This window comes from Microcebus murinus, chromosome 7, assembly GCF_040939455.1.
Source record: "Microcebus murinus isolate Inina chromosome 7, M.murinus_Inina_mat1.0, whole genome shotgun sequence".
Classification (NCBI taxonomy): domain Eukaryota; kingdom Metazoa; phylum Chordata; class Mammalia; order Primates; family Cheirogaleidae; genus Microcebus; species Microcebus murinus.
In genome coordinates, this window is record NC_134110.1 from 83,994,934 (window position 1) to 84,006,659 (window position 11,726).

General features: G+C 39.7%; 1 protein-coding gene across 1 annotated transcript; it reads right to left on the bottom strand.

The window, feature by feature from the left end:
- Nucleotides 1–1,187: 1,187 nt before the first annotated feature.
- TMEM70 (transmembrane protein 70) lies at nt 1,188–9,053 on the bottom strand. Its single transcript, XM_012735362.2, has 3 exons — nt 8,717–9,053; nt 7,344–7,449; nt 1,188–2,042 (listed from the first exon to the last, which is right to left on the bottom strand). The coding sequence occupies exons 1-3, from the start codon at nt 8,924–8,926 to the stop codon at nt 1,585–1,587; spliced, it is 774 nt and encodes a 257-aa protein (XP_012590816.2). The 5' UTR covers nt 8,927–9,053; the 3' UTR covers nt 1,188–1,584.
- Nucleotides 9,054–11,726: the final 2,673 nt, after the last annotated feature.

Below are 11,726 nucleotides of genomic sequence, written 5' to 3' on the forward strand. Positions count from 1 at the left end.
AAACTAAATATTTAAGAAAGAAATAGGCCGGGCGTGGTGGCTCACGCCTGTAATCCTAGCTCTCTGGGAGGCCGAGGCAGGCGGATTACTCGAGGCCAGGAGTTCGAAACCAGCCTGAGCAAGAGCAAGACCCCGTCTCTACTATAAATAGAAAGAAATTAATTGGCTAACTAATATATATATATATATATAAAATTAGCCGGGCATGGTGGCGCATGCCTGTAATCCCAGCTACTTGGGAGGCTGAGGCAGAAGGATTGCTTGAGCCAGGAGATTGAGGTTGCTGTGAGCTAGGCTGACGCCATGGCACTCACTCTAGCCTAGGCAACAGAGCGAGACTCTGTCTCAAAAAAAAAAAAAAAAGAAAGAAATATTATTGTGACTGAGATTTGCTTCTCAAAAAAGTAAAAGTGTTTAGGGTCTAGATTAAAAAATATTGAGTACAAATTGGTAATTGTTGAATCTGAATGAGTCATTGAGGTTCACTATTCTTTTTTATGTTTGAAAATCGCAATAAAAATAAAAACAACAAAAGTGTAAAGTATTCTAAAAGAATGAGAGGCCAGGCATAATCCTAGCACTTTGGTAGGCCAAGGCAGGAAAATCTCTTAAGCCCAGACCAGCCTGGGCAACACAGCAAGATCTCATCTCTACAAAAAAACTTTTAAAAATTAGCCAGGCATGGTAGCACACATATGTAGTCAGTCCTAGCTAGTTGGGAGGCTGAAGCAGAAGGATCACTTAAGCCCAGGAGTTCAAGGCTGAAATGAGCCGTGACTGTACCACTATACCCCAGCCTGGGCAACACAGCAAGACTTCATCTCTTAAAAAAAAAAAAAAAAAAAAAAAAAAAATTAGAAAAAAGAAAAAAATCACAATTTTTAAAAATATGTCCAAGCGAAGACTGCCATTCATATCTAATGGCCATTTTGATACTTTTGGAAGCAAAAGCTAGCATAGAGACTATTTTATAGAAGGTACAGTCCACATATTTAGTACCAGTGATTTTCCTACTATGATAAGGTGCCAAGCAAGAATACTGAAAACACTACTTGGGTTACCATTTCCCTGATAGCTAACTACAAACTCAACTATATGTGAACATTCTCATTATAGGCAACCATGCCAGAGGTAGGCAAAACCTATGTTCTGAATCAGAGGAGACATATTAATACTGCTTCCCATAATTTGTGAATTTTTCAAAGTTTTTTAATGTGGGAAAAGAATATTCATATACACATAAAAATCCATACACAAAGAAAAAAGTAACTCTCCCGTTTGTTTCTGACAGATTCCCAGTTTAGAGGCAACCATGCTTAGATATAGCTCTTAAATTATCTGTGTATATACCATCATGAACATGTATATTCACATACCTTAAGCACAAATAGTAGATAACCATGTTTTGTTTTTCAAACATAGCTTATTTTACTGTGAGTTATCATTCTCTGAATATTAAAAGCTATTTTATACTTTCAAATTATTTTTAACAATCAGTCACTAACAGAATACAAAAGTAAAGACAATTTTATTATTATACATTGAAACATAAATCACATTTAATCACACATAAAAACAATATGCTCATTTCTCCTCCTTAACCTGTTTGTTTTCACTGGTTTCTTCCATATCAAAAGTGAATGGTTTGTCATAACCCATTAGATGGATATAGTCTTCAGGGTCTGGAAAGAGCACTGGATTAACTAACAGTGATTTTGTTTTAGCAAAAAATGTAGTAAACATATGTGTGCTGTCTGGAATCTTCACGTCATTCTGGTGGAACACTGTACTTGTTTCTGAAAGCACAACATTGTAAGTAATGGCTTTGTAAGTGTCTGTAGCTGCCTCATGGTACAACCGAATGACATAGCCTTTTGTCACAAAGTGAAGCAGCATTGGAGTAATCACTGTAAAGCTTCCTATGATGCCAAAAAATAAGATTTGCAAAGGAAGATTTTCAGATAGAATAATATTTTGTGTAAGAAAGTATGGGAGACATGCCAAGCTGATCACACTTGTAGAATAAGAGAAACACTTCACACCTAAAGGGGGAAAAATGGGAGAAGATCAATATTTTCAAGTTTTACAAAAGAATCAATCTATCCTACTAACTCTTCTACTTTTCTTCTGTGTCATCATCAAAACAAATAAAAAAACTCAAAACACAAATATAGTGTTTATTACATGCCAGGCTCTGTTTTATGCACTTCATACATTTTAGTCTTTATAATTTTATAAATGAATTAACTATAATTCATTTATAAATTAATGATAAATTTAAAATTTATAATTTTAACATGATCCTAATAAAAATACCATCTATTTGGAAGGTAGACAAGTTGAGATTCTAAACAAGTTGATTATAACATTCATTCGGAAAAAGAAAAAAAAGGGGGAGTAAGCCCTTTCAAATATTAAACACGATAGAAAAATAGAATACAAATAAAATAGTGTGGAACTGGTATACAAATAAAGGCAAATCAATGGAACAAAATGGAAAATCCAGAAATAAACCCAACTATACATGGAAATTTAGTATAGAATAAAGATACCATCTAATCTCAGTAGGCAAAAGGTGGATTTTTTTTTTTTTTTTGAGACAGAGTCTCACTCTGTTGCCTGGGCTACAGTGCCATGGCATTAGCCTAGCTCACAGCAAACTCAAACTCCTGGGCTCAAGCAATCCTCCTGCCTCAGCCTCCTGAGTACCTGGGACTACAGGCATGTGCCACCATGCTTGGCTAATTTTTTCTATATATTTTTAGTTGTCCAATTAATTTCTATTTTTAGTAGATGGGGTCTCGCTCTTGCTCAGGCTGGTCTCAAACTCCTGACCGTGAGTGATCCGCCTGCCTTGGCCTCCCAGAGTGCTAGGATTACAGGCGTGAGCCACCTCGCCTGGCCAAGATGGATTTTTGAATAAATGGTGTTGGGACAGTTAACTGGACAACCATATGGAAAATGATAAAGAAAAAGAGATCACTCTATCCCTTATACCACATACCAAGAAAATTCCAAACAGCCCAGAGATTTAAATTAAAAAAGTAAAATCAGAGATTAAAAAAAGTACACAGACATAAACATCATAACCAAAGTAAAGACACAAATGAGAAAATGGAAAATATATTTTCAACTTACATTACAAAGGGTTAAAAAACCCAACATATATATATATATATATATATATATATATATATATATATATATATATTTTTTTTTTTTTTTTTGAGACAGAGTCTCGCTTGTTGCCCAGGCTAGAGTGAATGCCATGGCGTCAGCCTAGCTCACAGCAACCTCAAACTCATGGGCTCAAGCCCTGCTGCCTCAGCCTCCCGAGTAGCTGGGACTACAGGCATGTGCCACCATGCCTGGCTAATTTTTTTTTCTATATATATTAGTTGGCCAATTAATTTCTTTCTATTTATAGTAGAGACAGGGACTCACTCTTGCTCAGGCTGGTTTCAAACTCCTGACCTTGAGCAATCCACCTGCCTTGGCGTCCCAGAGTGCTAGGATTACAGGCGTGAGCCACCGCACCCGGCCAAAATCCCCAATATATTTTAATATAAAATGTTTGTAGAAAATGAGAAGACAAATAACCCTATTTTAAGGGCAAAAATGCACATAGCCCTTAAACAAATAAAATGATGCTAACCCTCATTCATAAGAAACATTCAATTTAAACTACAGTAAGGCTGGGCGTGGTGGCTCACGCCTGTAATCCTAGCACTCTGGAAGGCCAAGGCAAGAGGATTGTTTGAGCTCAGGAGTCCCAGACCAGCCTGAGCAAGAGCAAGACACCGTCTCTACTAAAAATAGAAAGAAATTAATTGCCAACTAAAAACATATAGAAAAAATTAGCTGGGCATGGTGGCGCATGTCTGTAGTCTCAGCTACTTGGGAGGCTGAGGCAGAAGGATCACCTGAGCCCAAGAGTTTGAGGTTGCTGTGAGCTAGGCTGACACCACGGCACTCTAGCCAGGGCAACAGAGTGAGACTCTGTCTCAGAAAAAAAAACAAACCTACAGTAAGATACTGTTTGTCCCCCAAATTGGCAAAAGCCAAAAGTCTGACAACTGTTGGTGAAGTTGTGTTACTCCTATACACTGCTGTTGGCTGAAGGCTTAATTATCTTTTATCACTAATTTAAAAATATTACCTTCCTTCTTTCCACAGGTAGTTGCTATAACACTGGTATATATGGGATACAATGGGGACCAAGTTGCCTCCTATATAAAAAAAAAAAAAATCTCCTCAGCCCTTCCAAAATACTTCTTTTTCCCTTACTTTTGTCAAATTGTAGTGGGTAAAATAATGTCCCCACAAAATTCATGTTTACCCAGAACCTCAGATTCTGACCTTATTTGGAAACAGGGTTTTTGCAGATTTAATTAAAAGTAGACCCTAAATCCAACGAGGGTATTTTTATAAGGACAGATTAGGACAAAGAGACACAAATTCAGGCATGAAGACCAAGGCAGGCAGGCAGGGCGTGGTGGCTCACGCCTGTAATCCCAGCAATCTGGGACGCCAAGGTGAGAGGATCACTCAAAGTCAGGAGTTCGAAACCAGCCTGAGCAAGAGCTAGACCCTGTCTCTACTAAAAATAGAAAGAAATTAATTCGCCAACTAAAAATATATAGAAAAAATTAGCCGGGCATAGAGGCGTATGCCTGTAGTCCCAGCTACTTGGGAGGCTGAGGCAGGAGGATTGCTTGAGCCCAAGAGTTTGAGGTTGCTGTGAGCTAGGCTGACACCACGGCACTCTAGCCTGGGCCACAGAGTGAGACTCTGTCTCAAAAAAAAAAAAAAAAAAAAAGACCAAAGACCAAGGCACAGACTGGAGTTATACAGCTACAAGCCAGAATGCCAAGGATTTCCAGAGACACCAGAAGCTGGAAGTAGTAAGGAAGAGAGCATGGCCCTGTTGACACCTTGATTTTACACTTCTAGGCTCCAGAATTATGAGAAAATAAGTGTCTATTGTTTTAATTCACCAAGTTTGTAGTAATTTATTATAGGAGCCACAGGAAACCAATATACACATATACCATATTTTGCCTGGATTGTAGAAATAATTGCTATTTTCCAAACACATTCTTGGCTTTCCCATCTTCATGCCTTTCCTCACACAACTTACAAGCCTAGGATGTCCTTCTTTCACATCTCTTCATATTCATATTCTATTCATCTAAAAGAGCCAGCCAAAATTCCAGCCCAATGAGGCCCTCTCTGTTCTGCCTTTCTCTCTCTAATGTGAAAATGATACATCTGCCTTCTGAACTCATATCCATTCTCTAATACTAAAAATTATTATTATGACAATGTGTTCATATTATCTTTCCTACCAGACTCTTAAGATTCTACATCATCTTTAAGTAACATCCCTGACACAAAGTCCTTGACACAATTCATAGTGAATACTATGATGGCATCAGTAATTATTTGTTGCTGAATTAACAATAACTGTCAACTAAAAAGCCCTTCAAGTGTCTTTAGACTAGGATCCACTGGTAGTTCAGAGAACCTCTAAGAATGATACCTCTATCTTCATGTCTCTCAGTTTCTATATGCAAAAAAAAAAAAAACTAATCCCTTATAGAGTGACTTTCTATTAATCGCACTCTATTGAAAGAACTCAAACATTAAATTCCTCTATAAGTTATACCTCTAGAACGCTAAATACCATAGATAGTTATGTTCTTCCAAATATTACATCCATGCCGGCGTTGGTGGTATAGTGGTGAGCATAGCTGCCTTCCAAATATTACATGCTACCCACACCAAAATTAACCCATTTTCTCCTTCCCAGAAAGGAGTCAAATGGGAACAAAACATAAATCAATAAGCCTTCACTGTATTTTAAGAAATGGTGCCTGTGTTCAGACAGAAGGGTACCATGGGAGTCACCTTTAAAAGGTATCTCAGGCCGGGCATGGTGGCTCACACCTGTAATCCTAGCATTCTGGGAGGCCGAGGCGGGAGGATCCTTTGAGCTCAGGAGTTCGAAACCAGCCTGAGCAAGAGCAAGACCCTGTCTCTACTAAAAATAGAAAGAAATTAACTGGACAACTAAAAATATAGAGAGAAAAAAAATTATCCAGGCATGGTGGCACATGCCTGTAGTCCCAGCTACTTGGGAAGCTGAGGCAGGAGGATTGCCTGACCCCAGGAGTTTGAGGTTGCTGTGAGCTGGGCTGATGCCACGGCACTCTAGCCTGGGAAAAAGCGAGACTCTGCCTCAGAAAAAAAAAATTAAATAAGTAAATAAATAAATAAAAGATATCTCAATGGCATCAATATAGGATATCCCAGGCCATTGAGATGGGACACCAGAGTCAATGGCCTACTCATGTACTGACTTCCAAAGAAATTTCTAACCACCCAAAATTAGTTATTCCAATTACTTCAGAACTCTATTTAATGGTGATGATAATCAGTCCTTCCTAAAAAGTCCTAAATAGCTAAAATTGTACTTTAAACATATTCTAATGTCACACACTTGAGAACTTACAGATTTCCAGAGTGAATTTTAGATGACCACTTGACACCATCATGATCAAAAGCACAAATGCAAATGTGGGTGCTCAAATCTTGTGGCCATACTTAGCTATAAACTAATCATCTAGATGTTTCAGATTTTATTTTTAGCTTATTAAAATGAAATGCAACCTCTGGGAATTTGAACAAATTACATACCTACCTTTCACTAAGTTCTTCTGACCTTCTCTAATAAATATTAAATTATGACCTAAGGAAAGTGCTTTAAACTTATTGCTATTTAATAAACTTACGGCTGTCTTTTCTTTCTCCATAACTTTCTACCACCTGGAAAAGCCACTGGATAAATGTTTGTTATAAATTCTAAGATGACCTGAAAAAAATGTATAATTTATATGCTTTTGAATTATAAAAGCATGACATGCTCATTTTAACTGTCAAATTTAGAAATATACAAAGTAAAAGTTGAAAATTCCCCAATCTACTCTGAAAAGTTAACTACTCTTAAGAAGTATTCTTCCATACTTTTTCCTTCTGCATATTCAAACAGTATACAAATACATACTTATTTTTATTTTGTTAAACATCCTGAGAGAGGTGACCAAAGGAAGCTTAAGTGTTCAGCTGTAAGATCAGTCATAATACAGCCTCTAAGCATCTTTTTAAAATCCCCTAAAAATGTAAATGTCTCTACATCTTATCAACAAGTTTAAAAAAATTATAATCTAAATTTCCTTATGTCTTATAATTAAATGATGCTATAACAATAGGTAAATATATTAAAAATATTTTTTACAATCAAAAGGAAAAAACAGGAAGTATCTTCACTTGCGATTACCCACCAAATACTACTCGGGCCAGATTCCCAGTATAAATCAGCCTTCCGTCTTCTGATTTGTCAGGTTGTGTATGTGAGCATCGAACAGATCCTTCCCAACAAACAGGTATCTATTGAAACAGAGACCATCATAATATGATTAAATAGTAAATTACATTTTCAACCAACTTTTAAATATTTTAAAGTTTATTTTTTAAAATGCAATGAAGAGAACTTGTCACATGAGGTGACATACGAATTCTCCCCAAAAAGCTACAGAGCTAAAGAAAATAAATTAGCTAACAGAATGGCTTTCCTTAATCCCAGTCACAAACAGAAAAGTGACAAGTTGGAGTTTGTTAAGTTTGCATCCCAGCTCTCGGGTTTTTAGGCCTAGAGTGACCTTGAACAAATAAAAATAGTTTAGTGGAATAGATTCCACCATTAATGAGGACATCATTCTCATTCAATTTAAATGCATTAACTTAAAAAAAATAAACAACTTAATTTTAATACAGTAATCTAAGTAAAACATTCTGCAAATTCAGATTATAAAGTCCAGACATTTTTTAATATTTCTAAAATGTTTATACTATAGCTAACATTTAAACCAGAAAAACCCTCTTTTTCTAAAGGCCTTGTAAATACCTTGCATCCTCTGTTCAACAAGAAAAAAAATTTACTTGAAATTCTACATCAAATTTCATGTAAACAGAAGAGTTGCCGGAACATCCGAAAATGAATTTCATGGAGTATACATTTTTATATGTAAAAGGCATGCCTAATTCCTTCATGCTGAAATGTTATTAGGTTCCAATTTCCATTTTAGGCATTTCTTCCAAGATTCAACAAGGCTTGCCAAACCTGATATTTTACAGGGCAGAATTAGGAGACAATTTATTCAGATTAATATGAAAGGATTAACGTCCACATCCCCTCTTTTCCCAGGGGACCATAGGAATTCCTAAAAACAGAGCACCCTTATAATAATAATAATTAAAAAAAATAGAACTCAATCAGGCTGCTCAGGCTCTTTGGGTGCAGCACCCAATTTCTTTGCAAATTAACCCTGCTAAGCTTCTGCTCAAGAGTAGAAAAGGAGCTAAACCGAGTTGCCACCACAAACTGTATTTGGAACCACGTGTGAAATGCTTGGAACCGCTTAGAAAAGTAACCACTTTCCAACCGTACTCCTAGACTGGCAGTGAACCCCGGGGCCATCAGCCGAGCCCCGAGCCCTCGGCCTGCTACTTGTGCAAGCCCCGCACAAGAAGGGCTCCTTCCGCACTCGAGTGACGGACAGGCGGGAGAGGTCGCGGAGAGCCGCCGGGACCCCGGGGCCGAAACTACGCCCGCCTCCCCTGCCCAACTCCGAACTCCAGCCCTCGGACAGCCGACCTGCGCTCGCCCGGGACGCCAGAGAACGGTCGCGGCTCCCCTCAGCCCTGCGCTCCCGCCGCCGACCGGCCCAGAGAGCGCGCTGCAGGAGGCAGCCCCCGAGACCGCCGCCCTGGGGCTTTGGGGCGCAGAGGCCGCCCACAATGCCGTCCTCTTGCAGCAGAGCCGCAATCCGGAGGCCCGCCGGACGCCCAACGCCAGAAGCAACATCCCGCGCTTGGAAAGCGGCCGCGAACCGCACCGCGGCAGCAACACAACGCCACAAGACCGGACACAGAGGCTGACTGCGGCCTAGACTGCCGGCGCGCGTCTCGCCCGCGGGAGGCATGCCGGGCCGGAGCGGCCGCCCGCGCGTGCGTAGAATGTGCGGCGGCCCGCAACCTTCCCTGCCGCGCGCGCTCCCTGCGCGCTGAGCTGTGAGCCCGCCACCCTGTCCCTGGGGAGGGACGGATGCCCATCCTGTATACGGCTCCCGGGTCCTAGAATTTAACCTTCTCGCTGACAGTTTGGAAGGACGGAGGGCAGAGCCCTTAGAAAAGGACAAAAAGCCTGGAAGCCAGGGTTAAATCTTTCATTCTCGTGGAGGTCACTTTCTAGGCCCAAAAAACTTTCCTTCGAGGAAAATAATTCTACCCTATTGGCACAGAACGAAGAATACCTTATATGATTTCCACGAATGGCAATTTAATTCAACCACTGGGTTGGCAGGAAATAAATGGAACTTGTTCGTGTAATATTGATTCTTGTTATCAAATTTGTCTTCGGAAATGATTCACATCCATATATATATTCGTTCATAGGAGCTGAGGATACGAAGATATTGGATAAAATTGGGAATCCACGATGCTCACATAGTGGAGGAAACACATAAAAGTAAGATAGGATATAATGGTGTAATATACTTGATATATACCAATATACTAAATGCCACGAAAGTACAAAGGAGAGCATGATTAATTCGGCCTCAATGTCTAAAGACTGGCTTCCTATTCAGCTAAGTCTTGAAGGATAAGCATCTGACTAGCAGAGGCACACTTTTGTTTACCACTATTTCACAACTGTAACTGGTTTTGATTGGGCATTTATTTGCACAGCAGAGGAACAAATTTATAATTTAAGATAATAAGATCACCTTGGCAACTCCAAATACTGCTTTTTTTGGGAGGAGTAACCAGAAGGAGAAAATGATACTACTTTGTGAATAACTTTATTTTCTTAAAGTATCTTCTACTTACATTTTTTGTGTGTGTGTGTGTGAGACAGAGTCTCACTTTGTTGCCCAGGCTAGAGTGAGTGCCATGGCATCAGCCTAGCTCACAGCAACCTCAAACTCCTAGGCTCAAGCAATCCTCCTGCCTCAGCCTCCCGAGTAGCTGGGACTACAGGCATGTGCCACCATGCCCGGCTAATTTTTTCTATATATATTAATTGGCCAATTAATTTCTTTCTATTTATAGAAGAGATGGGGTCTTGCTCTTGCTCAGGCTGGTTTCGAACTCCCGACCTCGAGCAATCCGCCCGCCTCGGCCTCCCAAAGTGCTGGGATAACAGGCGTGAGCCACCACGCCCAGCTTACTTACAGTCTATTTAGTGTAATTCATACCACAAACAACATCCATTATCTATTGTTTTACTGATATATATTTTATATTCTCAGATAAAGAATATTTTTCTTCAATATAATCAGAGAACCTGAATTTTACCTTCTGTGAGGCTTAGTATTTTCCTACAGATGAAAATAGTATTTGTTTGCTTTACTTCTCAAGATTTTTTTTTTTTTGAGACAGAGTCTCGCTTTGTTGCCCAGGCTAGAGTGAGTGCGGTGGCGTCTGCCTAGCTCACAGCAACTTCAAACTCCTGAACTCAAGCTATCCTCCTGCCTCAGCCTCCCAAGTAGCTGGGACTATAGGCATGCGCCACCATGCCTGGCTAATTTTTTCTATATATATACTTTCAGTTGTCTAGCTAATTTCTTTTCTTTTTTTTTTTCAGTAAAGACAGGGTCTCGCTCTTGCTCAGGCTGGTCTTGAACTCCTGAACTGGAAGGATCCACCCGCCTTGGCCTCCCAGAGTGCTAGGATTACAGGTGTGAGCCACCACACCTGGCCTACTTCTCAAGATTTTTAAATATATAAAATGAGATATTCTGAAAATTTTGCTGTAGAATTAGGTGGAATTGTTATATATGGTTAAATAGATTTTTCAGTCTAGTAATTTAGAGACATTTGTTAAATATAAACTATTTGAATGGGATTTTAGAAAGAATCTAAGGCTGTTTTTTAAAAAATAACCCTTGGCCGGGCGTGGTGGCTCACCCCTGTAATCCTAGCATTCTGTGAGGCTGAGGTGGGAGGATCACTTGAGGTCAGGAGTTTGAGATTGCCATGAGCTAAATTGACACCAGGGCACTCTAGACCCGGGACAGAGCGAGACTCTGTCTCTAAATAAATAAATAAATAAATAGGTTGGTCCCAATGCAGTGGTGTTTAGAACTAATTGATCACAACCAGTTACAGATTCCTTTGTTCCTTCTCCACTCCCACTGCCCCACTTGAGCAGCCTTAAAAAAATAAAATAGGGCCGGGTGCTGTGGCTCACGCCTGTAATCCTAGCTCTTGGGAGGCCGAGGCGGGCGGATTGCTCAAGGTCAGGAGTTCAAAACCAGCCTGAGCAAGAGCGAGACCCCGTCTCTACTATAAATAGAAAGAAATTAATTGGCCAACTGATATATATATAAAAAAATTAGCCGGGCATGGTGGCACATGCCTGTAGTCCCAGCTACCCGGGAGGCTGAGGCAGAAGGATCACTTGAGCCACAGGAGTTTGAGGTTGCTGTGAGCTAGGCTGACGCCAGGGCACTCACTCTAGCCTGGGCAACAAAGCGAGACTCTGTCTCAAAAAAAAAAAAAATAAATAAAAAATAAAATAAAATAAATAATAAAATAAAATAAAAAATAACCTTTGATTACCCATTCATACCATCTGCGAGATTCCATTTAATGATGGAAGC